At 41.3% G+C, this 17901-nt stretch overlaps 1 protein-coding gene across 6 annotated transcripts in view; it reads right to left on the bottom strand.

The window, feature by feature from the left end:
- RBM20 (RNA binding motif protein 20) overlaps positions 1–17901 on the bottom strand; it is a 105986-nt gene continuing 88085 nt past the window's right edge. For 4 of the 6 annotated variants that reach the window (XM_082054286.1, XM_082054288.1, XM_082054284.1 and 1 more), the window contains 7 exons: positions 16235–16314; positions 14730–15417; positions 12763–12861; positions 10647–11316; positions 8159–8278; positions 7297–7418; positions 1–4066 (listed from right to left, as the gene is read on the bottom strand). In XM_082054286.1, the coding sequence (XP_081910412.1) occupies positions 3956–4066; positions 7297–7418; positions 8159–8278; positions 10647–11316; positions 12763–12861; positions 14730–15417; positions 16235–16314 (1890 nt within the window). In that variant the 3' untranslated portion in view covers positions 1–3955. The remainder of the gene's footprint in view (positions 4067–7296; positions 7419–8158; positions 8279–10646; positions 11317–12762; positions 12862–14729; positions 15418–16234; positions 16315–17901) is intronic. The other 2 variants (XM_082054289.1, XM_082054285.1) reach the window with 1 other exon arrangement.

Here is a 17901-nt window from a genome sequence, read left to right as displayed (position 1 = left end):
TGCTTTATGATTCTCTTTATTAAAATCTTTCCTTTTAAGAAACACAAATTGAAACACTTTGCAATCAGTTACACAGATCAGTTAATATTGGTGACAGTTCCTACATAATTAAACAAGTACTAACAAATTCCATTTGTTTACAAGCCAAAACTTAAATTAACAAGAATATATAAGCTCAATAAATAGTACATCTGGTCCAGTTCAAGTATAATTCAACAAATCACAGCCTTAATCCTTAGAGAATAGAAAAACCCTGAATATAACCAGCCTAACACTAATTTAGTGTTTAAGCCAATATGAAACTTTGTCTCACCTTATGGGGCAAATGTTTAATTTTTTTGTTTTTTACTTTAAAGCAAGTAAGTTTCAAATTGACATTAAAGACTATTTGAGATCAATACAGATCTCACAAAGATGAAAAATATAGTCCCTATTCAAAAAGTGCAATCTTGGGTTGAGATGTGTTGAAATGGTTTGAATATATTAAGGAAGCTCCTTTTAAATATCAATATTTGTTTGGCTAGACCTGAGCCTGCTTTGTGCTATATATATATATATATGTATTAATAAACAGCGTGGGTTATAGTGATGATGAATTATGCCAGCTAAAAAAGAAGTCAAGATTTTAAATATAATAAACCAAAAGAAAGAACACATTTTTACACAAGCTGAGAAAGGTAAGCGGCTGCCTACAGTGGCCTTCTTCCTCAGCAGAATAGGTAGTAGAGAGAAGTTGAGGAGTTGAGTGCCTGTCAGCATTGCATGATGGCCTGTTGGAGAGGGAAGGAGATTATCTCTGCGTTCTCAAAGTGCATCAGGCTGAAAACTGATCATAGGGATTGTCAGGAGCTAGTTGAGACTTGGGATTGCATTTAACAGCTTTCAAATGTTGAGCCTTACAGGAAGAAAAGACCTTCTCAAAAGGGGAATTGCGTGTTTTGCCATACCCAGGATTTTGCAGATTGCTGTTTTGTCAGGACAGAGCCCAAAGGGATGGGGTGTCCAAACCAACTCTCCAAATGTCTGGGTCTGATCACATCTGTGGGGCTGGGCACTGCAGCTGCATCACTCACCTGAGTCATCACCCTCCAGAAGAGGGAACTCACAGGGCAGAGATGCCATCTGGAGCCTCCTCCTTCCTCAGTGGCAAGCAAGGGCCTGTCCCTGTGACCCAAACAAGGTACCTGGAGCCAGGGCAGTTCCTGGTGAGCCTAAGACAGGACTCCAGCTTTTGGAGCCCTGGATGGAGACTGGAACTTAAGCGATCGGGGACTGAAGGATGCCAAGGCCCACTCTCTCAATAAGAGATTTTGGTGTCTAATGCAACTGGCCAGGAAAAAAAAAAAAAAAAAAAAAAAAGGAGGTTAAATATGCAAGCTGTGAATAATGGGAGTGAACCTGGTTCAGAACCAGAGAAGGTAGAAAGTAGTTTGAATCACCTCCCGTAAATCCAAAAATAGGCCCCTGGGTAAACACTCATTTTAATTATTCTTCTGCTGCCAGTCAGAATCTCATGGTTACCTACTGCTTTCCCTGCCTGCCTGTATCCACCTGTTGTCTGTTTTTGGAAAGTCTGATTTAAAGCGCTTTGGCCTGGGAAAGTCTTTGTTGTGGATTTGTGCCATGCCTATAATAAAGACAGTGGACCTGTAGCTTCTACTGCAATACAAATAAAGAATAATAACAGTGATACTTTTCTCATTTGAGGTTATCTGGGGATAGAGTTTGCTGGAGGCATATGACTTTGATATACAGTCAGCTATGTCTCACATCCAATTAAGCTTAACCACATGGTTTAACAAGCTCCCATTAGGCCGGTGAGAGCCCCAGTTTGATAGCAGGGTTAGCATCAAAGATTTGATGCTTGCATTTGTAGTGATTTCCTTCCCTTGTGCTCGGATTGTGCTGAAGGGCATGAAGGGAACTTCATATTCAGATGATACATGACCAGCTTAAGAGCTGTGCTTTAGAAGACAATTGCACAATCTTTACCGCCATTTTCATATTTTTACAGCTTGCAATACAAGCTCTTGCCAGAAGAGCCCTGTGCTCAAATTTCAGTGCAATGTGAAAAACAAACAGTCAAAGAAAACCCCAAACCTTGAAGGAAAAAATACCTGGTTTACAATATTATTTTTTTTTTTTCCATAGGGAAAACCAACAACAACAAAAGCTGTTTTAAATGACAGATGGACCCAATTCTTAACATACTTCAAGTCTGGACAAAGGAGGATTTCGGCTGTAATGTTTTTCATTTCCCCTTGTCTTTTGGATAGGCCATGTCTGAATCTGGGATGCAATGAATCGGTCAACTTGTGAGAAGCTGGAATTCCAAATATGAAATCTGAACGCACCTCTGGTAAAAAATGAGTGGAAAGCACAGGCCATGAAAAGGAACAAGGGCTTCAGGCAACAACACCAGGCACCTCTGGCTACAGGGTACTTCAGAGAACAAGCATTGCTGCTGGCACAAGACATAATGGAACAAATACTTTGGTGGAAAGAGTTTTGGCAGTTTAGTCACTCTGCAATATTTTGCCACATCCATGTCATTCTTAGGGATGGCTAGAACCTTCTGGGAAACTATTTCCTCTGCACAAATCTAAACAGGACATCCAGCACCAGCAATTTTTACAGAAAATGCTGTGATGAATATTAGAGTCAGATAAAAATGGAAATACATCTGCAAATCCTCATCTATCTAGATTGCATGGGGTATTTATAAAAGCATAACTCCAGGATCAATCCTGGCAACGGTTTGACTATGTATTCACTTTACTGCACAAAGCCCTATTGAAATAAACCAGAAACTTGTACCGTGCATTTCAAAGGGACTCTGCAAAATACTGAGCAACAACTCTGCAGAAACAATAGCTCATAATAATGCCAGAGCTGCTGGTGCATCCTGTGTTCTCAGTGCAGCAGTCTGTGAGCCATCAGTTGTTGTATTCGCCTTAAAAAATTCAGGGAAATAAAATACAGGAACAATATTAAAAGTCTGGCATCTTTCCATGAAAACCAGGAAAATTCAACATTGCCAAGCTGAGGAAAAGCAAGCTTGAAGGAAAACAAAAAGACCCTAAAAGCAAAGATCTTGAAGAAAATGTCTAAAAGAGACATGGTCCATGGCACTTTAAAAAGCCTCTCATGAGAGTTTCAAGTCTGTAAGACTCAAAGTTGGCACCCTTTAAAATTATCAAAAAGAAGAGCTTCAAACACAACGGTACCTGGAGAACATCCTGATCACACCATGGAAAATGCTGAAAACCAGAGCAGGTTGACTGTCTGTCAGCACGTCTGTCTGAATTGCTCTCGCTGTGCTGGATTCAGGCTATAAGGTCCCTGGGACAGACTGTGGCTCCCTCTGCATTCGTACAACACAGTCAGTGCTTAACAACACAAACACTTATCATTTCACCAAGCTCTAAGACACATGGAGGTGGATGCTGCTGGGGTTTATATCATGCCATCTACTGACTAGTTTTAGCACAGTGGCTTTAGATGTCTTATGCAAATCCTACTTCTCACTGGGGCAATGAGCAAAATGGCTGAAGATATTTAAAGCAATATTAAAGCCTATTTATAGTCACATCTCCTTTCCTTCCAGCGTCCACTGGAGGATGCTGAGTGCTTCTAAATACTCTGCCTGACCTGATGTGTCACATCAGAATTAAAACTTTAAGAATCCCTGAGAATTCTGATTTAATCTAGGAACCACTCCCAGCATGCAGAGTGTGAGAAAGAATTGCTCCACTTCTTACAGATATGCCAGCATTGCTTCACCGTGGGAAACAGTTTCAGGCATTTTGGTTTTTAATGGCACTCTGGGCATAGATGCATGGAACATGCTCTTTATTTCCCCTCGTCTGTACAGTGCAAATTGACAGTTATATCATAGAAATAAAAAAAAAAGGTATCAGCATTCACTCCTTGTAGCTCTTCCAGTTCATCCGCATCATAGTTTCTTCTTTGCGAAGTGAGGAACAATGCCAGTGTCATCCTGCGGTAGAGGGCTGCCTTCTTCCTTCATTTTCAGACTCTCTTCTGCAAGCTGGGATAGATACTTCTGCAATCACATGAAAAACAAAGCATCATTACCAAAACTGAAAATATTTGACATGGGATGCTTTATGCCTTTTCAGAGCTCTTACACTCTCCCAGCAATTCAAAAAGGTAGAAAATACATAAAAGCCTCATTTTGGTGAAAATTCAAGCCAGAAAATATAGCTGTGTCTGGCAAACTAGCTTAATACATGGAAAGCCTCAAAAGTTCAGTGATTTAATCTGTGCCACAAGAGAAGCTGGTGACAGAACCAGGAGGACCATGACTCCCCATCAGACCTCACCTTTTATCCTCCCAAACTCTCTATCCCCATATGCTATAGGGCAGGAACTAACTCCATTGAGTAAAGAAATTCAGTAGTAATTAACACAGTTTAGCAGTCTGGCTAGAGTATTTACATTTATTGTGTTTCACTAAGATAGACTTTTTGGTGCTTAAAGTACTCAGTGTGATTTAAAAACACGGATGTAGTCAGTGAGGCTCTGAACATAGAGACTTGGTTGTGGAAATTACATAACTCTCAATCTTGATCCCTGGGTACAAAATTCCATGTGGCAGAAAGCCAGAGTAAATGTTACAGTAGTATACAGAGATATAGGGTTCATAATGGTTGGGAGAAGTGATCTGTACACCACGAACTGTAATAAATCGCTAACGCTTGGCATGGGATCAGATAACCCAGGCATTTCTGTTTTTTAATGATTACCCACCAAAATAGAACTGAGGTTTAGCCACTGCATTGAGCTGATATCAGCTATCATGAGTAACACAAACATCAGTTATGAAGTTCACAGACCAGACATTCAGGTCAATTTATAGCATAATGACAGGGAAAAGTATTTTTTTCATTGAAATATAAGTTTTGATGAATACTGCAGAAAGACAGTGGAAAATGGGGTAAAATGCTGCAGCAAGTTGCCAAGGTAGCTTATACCAGATGAATCTGTCAGATTTTTGTGGTAGTGGTGGGAGGGGTGGCCAAATGACAGATTTTTTGGATGTGGAAAATGCAGTGGGTCTGTAAATACAAATACCACCTGGGAAAAATAATGTGTTAAGCTGAAGAGAATAGAAAATTACAAGAATTTTGCAAGGTTTACAAAGAAACAGTTGAATTTTTTTTTCAGTGATTGCTGCTCTTTAAGAGGCACCATAATCAGGTGAAGCTGATTATTTTACTTCCAGACAAAATTCCCATCACCTAAGCAAGGCTTTTGGAAGTAAACTTGTAACCAAACTGTTTAGGTTTGTGTTCAAACTGAAACACCAAACGTATATATTGGATGGGGCTCCAAAGAGATCACATGAAAGATGGCAAATAGTGAAAAAACTATAAATGAGTCATAGCCATGAGAGCATTTGGGACAATGTTGTTGTCATTGAACAATGGTATTTGTCATGTAGGTGAGAAAACAGAAAGACAGTCTGCAGCAGCAGTCCTGTAGCTTCACAGACAGTAAAAGTGAGACTCTGTAGTCCTTATGTCAGTGGATACACTCACTAAATTGCATCATCATAGGAGAAGACTGACATTTCTTGCAGAGTGCATAAATGAGCATAATTGCAACTAAAAGTGTTCTAGTAATACGGAACAATTATTTAAAATACGCTGAGTTTCCATTTGAGTGGGCAAGAGCTGGATGAGACATTTACATCCTCCATTTAGTTAGATAAGAGGTACAGCTCAACAGAACAGTCTGTTTTCATTACCATATTTGACAGATTTAATTTCAACAGCTTTCCTGGCCTTCGTTCTTTTATCTCTAGTCAGTGTTAGATATCTACCACAGTGCTCATGGGAAATGTCTTAACGAGAAGAAAAAAAGAGTTTTTTTCACACGGACTCAGTTTTAGTTGGATCTTTTTTCCTGACTGTAACAAAATAACTTAGAGAATGAAAAAATACCTCTTCTTCCCATGGGACCAGTTGCCACGGGCAGGGACTGAAGTTACAATCTCTGCTTTAGTATGAGTTTCTTTGGGACAGACTCGCACGGGATACACAGACTACATTGAATGGTATCACCTTTGGTGGATCCTTCTGGATTCTTTTGTGTGAAGCAAAAAAACAGACATGCAAACTGGGCACCTGTTTTTCAAGCTTCCACTTGGAGGATCCATTACTAGCAAGCATCACAGCTCTGCAGGCACAGTCTCTGAAAGCCAGAGGCCTTTGTATGATTACACCTACATAACTTCAGGAAAGTCAAGAAGAAAATTCTCACAGAGAAATGATTTGACTCTGAGCGTCATCAGCAAAGCCAATGGGAAAAGATAGCTATTACTTGAGAAGAGAAGCAGAGCTGCAGTGTTTACTATGGGCAGAAGGAACGGAGAAAGAAGGAGCAGCCTTGCTCTTTCATGCCTTTTGCTAAGAGTAGGTGAATGTCAACAAAAGTGTCTTGCACAGTGTACACACCCTGCACACAGGCAGGGACTCAAGGAGATGAGAGGGAAGTCTATCCCCTCTGAGGAGTCCTCAGCACAGGGCAGGCAATGCTAATGCTGTCATGACTGATGCTATTAACTCTGCATCTGAAAAGAAATCAGGTGAGGCCTTTTGATTGAACTGCAAGCACTCATGGCTTTGGTGTGCTGCTATCAAGTGCTGATATGGTGTGTTCCTATGGAAACCATACAACTTCTCCTTATCCTTACAGAAATGATTCAACATTGGTGTTCTGTGTGGCTGAACCACTGCACTGTTCTGTAGCACAGGGAGAAGATTTCAGTGGGTCCCAGGAAATGTCTTGGAGGTCCCGTGCATCACAAATAACTGCGTGCCGAAACATGCTGCAGAAATTCACGCTAATGCAAAAATAAGTCTGGTGACATTATTAAACAAGTGGCATGCTTAGTGCTCCTGAAATAAAGAAATAAGAAAGGCTGCTGCTGGGCTTGCTCCCAGTGATAGAAATGTCTGGCACCCTCAAGAACAGAGAATTAAAGATCTGAGCTGCATGCTGTGCTACTGACAAGAATCAAATATAGATGAGAAGAAAAAATTATCACCTGGTCCCATTTTATTTATGATCCAGAAGTTGATTTCAAGGATCTGGGAGTCAGAAATTAGTGTGCTAATATTTGGAACTACTGAAATGTTTTGCTTATCTAAATTTCACTTAGTCTGAATTCCATCCACAGAATAAAAACTAATTTTTTGTAGCCTCATCTATCTTATGCACAATCCACCCCATGAGCTAGTTGTTAGCTAGTTTCAAGTGCGTTTTTACCTGAAGATTTTTGTAGTGAACAGTACTTCTGCAGTGACTTGTCTTTGCTGTCTCTTCATTTGTGTAGAAGAGTCCACAGAGCTTGCAGTAAAATCCAGTTCTAGGGACCACAAATTCCACACCTGTTGAGAAATTCTGAATTACATTAAAATGTCACTTGAAACCCTCTCCTGCCACAATAAACTTGCTTTCAAAGAAAAAGTTGCTGTTTAGTTAAACGACATAGATATGAAGACTGAACCATGGATTTACTTCTCTGATTTCCCTAATACTGCAATACTGAGCTACAGTTTAAAATCCTGTGCATTGGAAATACATCTTCCATTTCTCCCTCAGAGATTATACATATTTAAAAATGTACCTTCTCATGCATAATATTGACTGAAAAATGCCCTGTGCAACCTCACATAGTAGTGATAGTACTTATTAGCAGTAAGTTCCACGCTTGAGTTACATGGATTGCTCTTTAGGATGTAGTTCTTCCATGTGTTTTACTCATGATAGGTGTTTACAAAGTAAAACCAATACTTTTGCTTATACTGAAAGTATAAGCAATACTTTTATGACAAAGACTTTTAAATTACAAAGTGTTTTTCACATACATTTCACATATAGTCCAAGGAAACTTATTTCATCTCCTCAGCAACATTAACAGCTACATTTTTGCCATTCATCTGGAATGAAACTAGCAATGATCTATAACCAAAAGCCCATTTCTTTCAATAGCAACTCCTCTGTTCCTTCACTAGCCTCACATCTGTTCTGAAAAATAAATACAGCAAGTAGCCTTAAAGTGACATCTTGTTGTAAGCTCGCGGTATTGCAGTGGGCGGCATCGCAGGCTGAGGACGTCCGAACATACCCAGGGGAATGCTGAGTTCGGTGAAGACGTCCTCTTGTTCCCAGCCTGGTGGTGAGTGCCTTCCTTTAGATTCTACCTCCGGGTATTCCAGAGATCGCATTTCCAGGTACCTAGAATTTGCTTAACAAATGAATAAATGTATTGAATGAAAACAGTTTATTAGTTTAAAGAGGCATTTGTAAAGTTCTTGGGAACACTTTCTGGGTGGATCTATAAATGAAGTAAAACCTGCAAAAAATGCTTTTCCATTCAAATCAGAGGCCTACTCAATGCAACTCCAACAGCCTTACTACACTGTGCAATCACCCTATTTCTCCCAGTAGACCATTTTTCTATTTCTAATTTCATGTTCATTCTATTTTTTCTTTTCATATTTTAATCTCTAAATAGATCTATAACATACATTAGCTAACACAGGGGCTGCTGAGGAAGTGGGGGCCAGCAGGACCTCTTGAGAGCAAATCCCCCAACAGCCTAAGGAGCTGGGCGTGCTATGCAAATCTGCTTTTTGTAGGACCCTGCAGCATCATTATCATCTTCTCCCTGCAGCCACTCTTCTCCCAACCTCAGGTCTCCAAGGGACAGGTTCTCCTTTATGGCTCTTGGCCACTTGAAGACTTTGGTTCCTGGCCAGTAGGGATGGGATGGTTGGTCCCTGCCAACTGACATTAATGGGCACAAGTGGGAGATTCAAGGTGTGGGAAACAGTGGATTGATTTGCTGAGGCAGATAAAGCCAGTCAAAAGAACAGATGCTCTCCCTTCCCAACATGTGAATTTTTAGTTCAGAAAAGAGAAATTTGTTATCACAGAGCAACAGAATTACTGACAAACTGGTCTGATTCCTAATCTTCAGTTCCCACATCAAAAAACTAGTTCCCTTCCCCTGACAAAATTTCTGTTGCATTGCAAATTTCACCTAGATAAGGGATACATTTTCTCATAAAACAAACATATTTTTGCCCAAACGAAACCCTTCCTGCCTTTCAAGTCTGTAGTTCAAAGACCTGCAATTTCTGGCTATGAGAATGAATTTTTCTTCATTGTTTTAAACACATCTATTACATTATTTAAAAGAAAATAATATACCATCCTGACTGGTCAACTTTCAAGTTAACTTTAGCCCATCCCAGGTTTCCAAATCAGCAGCAGAGATCCTGTAAAACCCAAAAGCTTCAGTTGGCTGTTTTTAAGACACCCAGGGCCTTTGTGACAACTTAAGTGCCACTTAAGTTGATTTCTGGGCTTCTGAACTGGCAACTGCATTTGCAGAGAGCCTAGAGCCTTGCACTGCAGATTCCAGATATCAAGTCTGTGGCACAAAACGCGGGAAGCAGAAGCTCCCTTGGAGCTTCCAGGCTCCATGCTGGCATGTTGGAAGCTGAGATGCTGAAAACACTGAAGTAACTATGCTCTTGGGATACACAACTCTTTCGTCAACTGTCTGTGAAGCGGGCAGCCCAAGGAAGACTGCCTTGCCATCCCCAGTCCCAGGGAGTTTGCATGGCAGCATCATCTCCTAATATGCAAAGCCTGGCAAGGTGTCTTCAGGCCAAACAGGTAGATATTGAAAACTAAGCAAGTTTCATATCTGTCCTGGAGCAATAAGTTAGTTCAGAATCAGACATACACATTAAATGTTCCAGCATTTTCTAGTGGAAAATTGCACCCTCAAAAATCTTCCAGCAACTTCTATTCACAAATCCTTCTGCATCACATGGGCTGTGGTAGCAACAAAAAAGACCAGGCCAACATGCTCTATGTTGTTTGCCACTTCACCTCACTATACACAGCCCATTCACTCAACTTTCATTTAAAAGTGTGGTGAGGAACTCAACTCACTTTCAGACACTCGAGATCTCTTTTTGCCAGGCAGCTAAAATATTAATAGGCAGCTAAGATTACATTTATTTGCATTACCTCACAGCATGTCCTATCAGTTATATTAAAGGCAGCATGCAGTTGATAACAGGAGATAATAAGGCAAGCCCTGACAAAAAGCATGTATTTGAGTGAAGAGGGATTGAGAAGTAACGATCTGCGGATGATTTCCATGTTCCTAACGCTTCAGTACAGTGTATAAGAATACCCACCTTGTCCAGGAGCCAGCCAGACATTACAGATACTTTTCTGTTGACCTTCAGAGACTGTCACTCATTTCATTGACAATTCAAAATAAATTTAGCAGGGCACTGAAAGAGTTCAAGCTAAACTCATGTGAACCTTGACATGACAATTATAGCAGCTTATGCCTTTCAGAAAGCTTGCAAGCTGCTTATCATATTTCCTTTACACTATTCAGCTAAGAGCCTCTAATGGTTTAGCTTGGCGAAAGGCACTGGAGTTCTTTTACTGAGCTGCTCCAAGGACAAGTCTTGATACTATTAGCAACATTTAGTCTTGTTAGCAATAAATTTCAGTCTACTGTCAGAGAAAACATGCAAGGCTCTCTGTGGGCTGAAAAGGAAAAAGAAAACAACAGTAGTTACCCTTGGCCTCCGGACACTCTTGGCTTCCGTGTCTTGTTTCTTCACTAGCGTTTTTAACAAGCATTTCCATAACTTCTCTGCTCTCAGCTCCTTGTGATCCCATCTGTTTGTAATCATCTATAAATGTATCAGGGAGCTGGAGAGTCTCTTCTTTCAGATGAACAGAAGGTATATGGTGATCTTCGGGCTCTGAACGAGTGTCAGAACTCTTATCAATTTTTCCTTCCTTCTGCTGGGGATCAGACTCCTTAGCAGATTGGTCTTCCCGTAATTCCTCTGGCTTCTGCTCAGGGTCCAGATTTAGGCTTGATGCTTCAGTTACAGCATCATCATTATCATCATCCTCATCATCATCCTGACAGCCGCTAGAAGCTACACTGCCCTTTGCTGATCTGAGGTTTGTTTCTAAAGGTTTATGTGTAAATTTGTCTTCACTCCTGGTTGAGTGGCTGTGATTGTTTTTCAGTTCTAACATGGTTGACATACAGGCACACATTTCTGAAGCAGTTTTATTTTTTTGATCAACTGGTACTATTTCTTCAAGCTCAGTTATATCAGGCTCCATAATTAAATCATCTTCTCCCACTTCATCTACTGTCACTAATTCTTCCATGTTAGCAGGATACCAGGTCTCACCTTCTATCTCACTTCCACTCTCCCAGTCTCGGTCCTGTCACGAAGATGTAAAACATTTGAGAGATCAGTGATTACAGATCATCATAGTTAAAAAGCGGGCCTTGAACATCAGTAACCAGGAAGAACTTGACCTGGCCTTGCCGACCCCCCTCTTGTATTTTAATTTCAAAGAACAATACGCTTTGGTGCTGTGATTTTAAACCTTATGTAAAAGGACAAGCAATCTCTTTTTAATTATCACATAAACGTCGCTTTGTGTAGATGCTGTAACTCCCTTGGGGATTACAGTCTCTCCAATCTCCTGCTTCTTACTTTTCTGTAAGCAGTAGAACAAGGCACAATCTTTTATACTTTATTATGCAACTGACTCCACTGTGTGATCCCTAAGGAAACTAATCTCTCCCCTTCCTCTACCTCCAGCTCAGGGTAGCAAGAAATAGGCAGCACAATGAGAATATACTGAGCCCTAGTCTAGCCACTGTGGCTTTCACTTTGCTGAACTGGGTCCTTTAAATTCTTACGGTGACTGAGAAAACATGGCTACTACCTTCTGTAGTTATTGCCTTCCACCAGCAAGAGCCCTCTGCCAGGGACTGTGTTGGTGGAGACTGGCCTAGACCTTGAGAAAAATCAGTTTTGTAGTTATACTCCAAGTTTTATAATTTGAAATACCTCATCCATGCAGTTATAGGACTCAGACGCTAATACTGGACTTCAGAAGTATTGAAATTATAAGGTATATGTTACTTTGAAGACATACTTGCAGCTTAGATTTCAACTCCCAGACTCATCATGTGCACATAATCTATTAATAATCTGTATTCTCCTCCTGTTTGGCCATTCCCACACTTCCCCTCCTAGAATCCTAAAACAGCACGAAAACTCTGGGAGTTGACACTGTTCTTGCCAGGAGATCAGTTTTCTACAGCAACTGATATCAATAGCTTCCATATCTGACCATCAACCCATGACCCTACAGATATGAAGCTGGAGGAATTCCAAGGACATTGCTGTCCCCGACTGTGATGCTGCAGTAGGGGTGCTGTAAAGACATTATTTAATTAAAAACTGAGACAATCAGAAGAGGCTACTATCTACAGTCCATCTAAGGCCAGTGTTCTGAAAAGTTTCCATCATTAGTTCCCTCCTTCTCCACTAACTGACCACATGTCCTGGTTTTGGACGTGGTTACACAGTTCACAGGCCTATGTTACTTAGAGTTGCCAGTGCCAAGGGCTATGCATGCGAAGCAATGTATGTGGGCAAAGAGCAACTAAAAAAAGAGTTCTGGAGACTTCAGGAAAAGCTCTCTCTTACAGCCGAAGTCAAGATAAGGCAAGTTAATTTAGACAACCCCCTTCTATAACCCCTTTACAAGCCTTTCCGTTGGGGTTTAATATTTCATTTGGGAGAACGCGCAACCAAACCTGTGGTTTCACTCATTTTGTTGTGGAAGCTGCACCAACAACGTGTCACCCACCTTCTCTTTTCTTGTGTTTTCCAGAATCTCTCCAGATTCTTTTCCTTGTTTATTAGCTGAAGGTGAGTTCTTCTCTGGAACTTGCTCCTCTTTTGCAAGCTAAAATAAATACAACATATACATGTATAGCAACACATTGGTGCTCTAGTATGTTTCTATTTTGGTTTTAGGGAAGCAAAGTCACTCACAAGGTCACATTCTTTATTTCTAAAGTTTGTGCAAGTCAGCTAGGCTGTGGGAAAAGACCCAAGAATTGGATTTCATTAGCAAAAGTGCACCAATAAGAATTAAGAAAAAGACATTTAAACAAAACGAGAGAGATGTAATTTATATCATAGAACTGGCTAGAAGACAGGTGGGGGAGAATGTGAATTCATTAAAATTTCCAGCCTCCACTCCTCTGTTCTGTACACACATCTGTTACGTTGGCTCAGACATGGTAAGGGAGAGCAGCAGTGCTAAAACTCTGAAAGACCTCAACTGTTTTGTTTATTGATGTCAGATCAGTTGAGAATGCAACTGCTTGCACAGTTCATACTTTGGAAGAACAAAACCACAGTACTACCTCGCACTTGGTAAAAGAGGGGTGAAGCAAAAGCGTGAGTTCAAGACATTCAAACCTATTACTTCCTTTTAAAAAATATATTAGCAGTAGTCCCTGGAGAGATGTGCCTTTAACAAAGGAACTTTAAAATAACTTGAAAAACATGGCCAGAGCAGTGTGCAAGACTGGTGATTTAGGATGCTGCCTGACATTTCCCTCTGACATCTCCTCCCAAGGAACCATCCATCACAGTGAAATACCAGCTAAAGGAGAAAGATGATGAAATGTGGTACAGGCACACATATCTATGGCATGAGGTGGTGCTGCTGCCTGTTACAGACACTTGCTGAGTTACAAGATCTAGACATTTCCACCAGCCTTGCCCCTACATGAGAATAATGAATGCAAGGTCAACTAAAAACAACCAAAGGTGGCCCTGGCAGCACTAAGTCACAAGCTAGAGATGGACCCATGGTCAGCAAAGCAGCTCTGCAGCCTCCCGTGCCAGCATCCCTGGGGGTGGATGGCAGCCGTGTATCACCAGGGGGTCTGGGGGAGGCAAGGTGGCCAAAAGCCAGTAACAAGATCCCTGCAGGGTGGAGATATGAGCATGGGCTGTACTGGGACTGAGAGAATGAGGCACCTTTGTCTGCCACTCTCCACTTTTTCCCAGTGGAGGATCAAATCCACAAACACTGCTGGTTTACCAATTGGGAGTACTTCTCCAGAGATCTCATAATTTTCCAGGTGAGTTCACTGAGTGGTTCTGCTATGGGAAGTGATTCCTGCCAGCACACTGAAAGGAGTGCTGTGAATGATCCCTGCCACAGCTGAGGGAGTGCCACGTGTTTAACAGAAACCAATTGCTGAGCTGACCAAAAGAAAATGTTCCTTATTAAAAGTTCATTCCCCATTTTAGCAGCTGAACGAGGTCCCTGTATTGTCCTAAAAATATTGCATGTGCCTGTAAAATACCACTTAGTTCCCACGTAACTCAATCCACATCACAGGCAGTGGAAGGAGGTAATGGATGCAGAAACAGCAGCTATGGGGTATTTTGCACAGAATTAGGAGAGAGAGCAGTAAACCAATTGCCCCTTCACACACAACCTGCATGCAAACAGCAGATTGGCACTTGGTTTTATTTTCAGTTGTCTGATTACCCAGAGGTTCTGTGCTTGACACAGAAATACAATGTCCACGTCCCCAACACTGCAATAATAGATCTTCATGAATCTAGGCAAAGAGGTGGATGAGATGACCTCACAAGGTCTCTTCTAGGACTATCTTCCCTGATTCTATCATGGCAAAACGTTATTTATCAACAGCACCACACTCACAACAACTTATCTAAAATATTTCAGAAGATATATTAGTTAAGCTTTTACCTCCTTCTTACATACAGTTCAAGATGTCTATTTACCTCATTCTCGAGAGGTTTGGTTTCCTTCCCATCACTGCCTTCAGCAGCAGCATCTTCCTCTTGGTCTTTTTCAGCTTTCTTCACCTTATTCTTATCGCTTTGTTTTTGCCTGGAGCCCTCGGATGCTTTGCTATGCTTCTGTTCAGCTGCCTCCTCCCTGGCAGTGTCCTCGCTGTAAGAATGCCTGCGTTCCCTTAACTTTGCCTCTTCCTTTCTCTTAGATCTCCCAGGTAAATCCTGCAGCTGCCTCTGAAACTTGTCAGATTTTGACTTAGAGGTTTTTCGGTAATAGTCATCTTCCCTGCTCTTGTAGCCAGATAAAGGGTGAAGGGAGCCAGGGGAACTGCTCCTTAAATATTTTTCTCTGTGCCCTCTGCCTACTTCAAGCCGTTCATCCAAATCAAACTTGTCCAGCTGTCGGGAATAATGTTTCCGCTCATGTATCCACGTGTCAGTCCTGTCCCTCTTCTCATCCCCATTCTCTCGCCATTCTCTGCCGTCTCTTTCCTCTTCCCGTCGAGAATATGGGGACTGATCCCACGACTCTCTCCCATTTCCCCAGTCGGTCCTGCTGGTCCCCATTGGGCTGTGGGGTGAACTGCAGGAAGTAAAGCTGGGAGTGTGGGATCGGGGCGACAGGGAGCGGCTTATGGGGCTGCGGGAGCGGGGTCTCTCCGTGCCGTACCTGCTGCAGAGGGATAAGGCAGCTGTAAATAGTTGACCCACTGTGGTCTACTGAGTTCTTGTACACTGGGAACACATGAGGACTGCCCAGCAAACCTGAGACCCCAGGCCTTTCACAGACATGCACCACACAGCTGCAAACACAGTGAACGGGAGAAAAGGCACTGTCATATCCACAGAGCTTAACTAAATCCCCACAGATCTGTCAAGAATATATTCATTTGTTCTTAAAAGCATTTTGTAGGGGTTTAGCATTAAAAGCTTATAATATTTTAATACCTCTACAATGACCCTAGTGTCTGTACTCTTAATACTCACTCATCTGGGGCATCTCTGAGACAAAAGTGGTAAAGTTCACCTGTTTAAAAGAGATGTTGTAGGTCTGTGGATTCCTCTTTGGTTTTGTTGGAAGGTCCAGAAGCCAGGCAGATCAGAAATACACCCAAATACACTGTAATGTGAACCGGCTCCTTCCCTTTAGGTCTCACAGCACTCCCAGCCTTTGCACTTTTCACTCAAGGGGAAGGAGACGCAAATGGCTTCGTTTGTGTGTTCTTCTCATGCCAGGCCTATTTTCTGAGTCACCATCATCAGTAGGAAAGAGTTCATGTATTTTCATAACATGCACAGTTTCAATCTGATCATTATATGGGTCCTGCACCTACTATTGTACCCAGTTATATTTTTACAGTGATTTGAAGTGAAATCCACATTAAGAAAGTAAATGAGGTAAGAGAAGGAAGCACACAGATAATGCCTTTTCTACCTGCAGGTTTACAGACTTATCCAGGTCCCACTTCCAAACCATGGAGAAACTTTACCTGTCCACTTCACGCAGCAGGTCCCTCTCCCTCTGCGAGTGGATGTCCTGGATGATAGCAGCCACATTCTTACCTGGTTTCTAAATAAGACAAAGACAGCATTTAGCGTGTGGCACTACTCTCCAAGCTAGTATGGGTGATTTGTCCTTCAAGAAACAGCATCCATATATCATTTAATCATACTACTTCTAAGAAATATTTGGTTTCAGTGTTGTGGTTACAGTCCTTCCTGTAGCTGGTACTCAATAACACGATCAAAGCAGTAAAATGATACAAACGGAAAATTTGCTCCATTACGTTGTAGCACTGCTTCACACTTGGCTGCTCTAACAGGCTTTGAAAACTAGCTTGTCCTTCCCTGATACACATTCACTACAGAGTATTTTCTAGGAATTGGATGTAAGAGGAAACAAATCAGGTAAGTTTTCTAGTATCTGAATTGAATATGCGTTCTATCTCCGAGCCTCTAGGACTGAACTGCCTTATCTCCATCTCAGAGTTTAGCTCATTCTGGAGTACATAGCTCTAAAAGACTCTGTTCAGACACACGAGCTTCAGAAACGCTAAGTGCAAGAAAGACGTGTACAGGAAGTGCTGATTACTTGAGTTTCAAGATCATTTATAAAAGATGCACTACTCCAGGCTGGAGTGCATGCAATTCATCAAACACTTGGAGCATGCACAGCTGAGCAACATAATCATGCAGGAACTCGGAGCAGTTTGTAGTGGTAAAAAGAGCTCATGCATATTCCCCTTTCAATGATGCACTTTCTTCGTTTTGTTTAGTTTTTAACAAAGAGAAAGGGCTTTTGCTTGTGCATAGAAAAATAATTCCATGACCTAAAAAGCTGAAAATCTTCCTGAAATCCAGGCAAGCTCCCACACTCTCCTAATTAATTCCCGTTCCACCTTACATTTGAACCCCTTCACTCCACCACACTAAGACTGCCCTGTTTTATGGACTTCTGGTAACTCTTTGAAGTCTCCTTAAACTATTATACACATACAGGAGAGAAAGAGACTTCTCCAAAGGTCAAACCAAACCATCTGAATTACTTGTTTTTCCTCAAGGCTCATAAAAGGCTGCTTAGCCTCTTAACTTGGAACATTACAGAGTTATTTTCTAAAATAACTTTGTCCTGTGTTAGATAACATAATATGAAGCTTTTCAGCTCTGCATTGCCATTTCCAGTTCAAGTCACCATGAAAAAAAATACTTTATTAGAATTACAAATGGCAGTACATAAACTTCCATTAATATGTTCACAAGAACACTGATTTTTGGACATCACTCAGGTGTCCACATCAGAGGTGTCACACACTCTACAGAATGTCCAAAGACTGTTGCTCTGTTCTGACTCTACGTAAAAAAATAAAAAAAAAATCTAGCTTTTTAATTTAGGTCATTGACAAGAAAGAAAGAGAAAGAAATCAGTGTGATGTTTGTTGCTGCCATCACTGCTTGGTATAGAGATTGTATTACGGCTCAAGCATGCAAGCAGTGAAAAGCTTAATGCTTGACTAAAAGGATAGGACCATCTTATTTTGCTGACATGTTGTATATTACACATGGCTGTGGTTTAGACCTTCGTTAGACCAAGCAATGTGGGAAGGCAGGTCAGAAAGAAGGTCAGAAGAGGTATTTGAAATAATGGCATGAGAAGACC

This window comes from Streptopelia decaocto (genome assembly GCF_964273445.1).
Source record: "Streptopelia decaocto genome assembly, chromosome: 5".
NCBI lineage: Eukaryota > Metazoa > Chordata > Aves > Columbiformes > Columbidae > Streptopelia > Streptopelia decaocto.
This window is presented reverse-complemented; position numbering and strand designations above follow the sequence as displayed.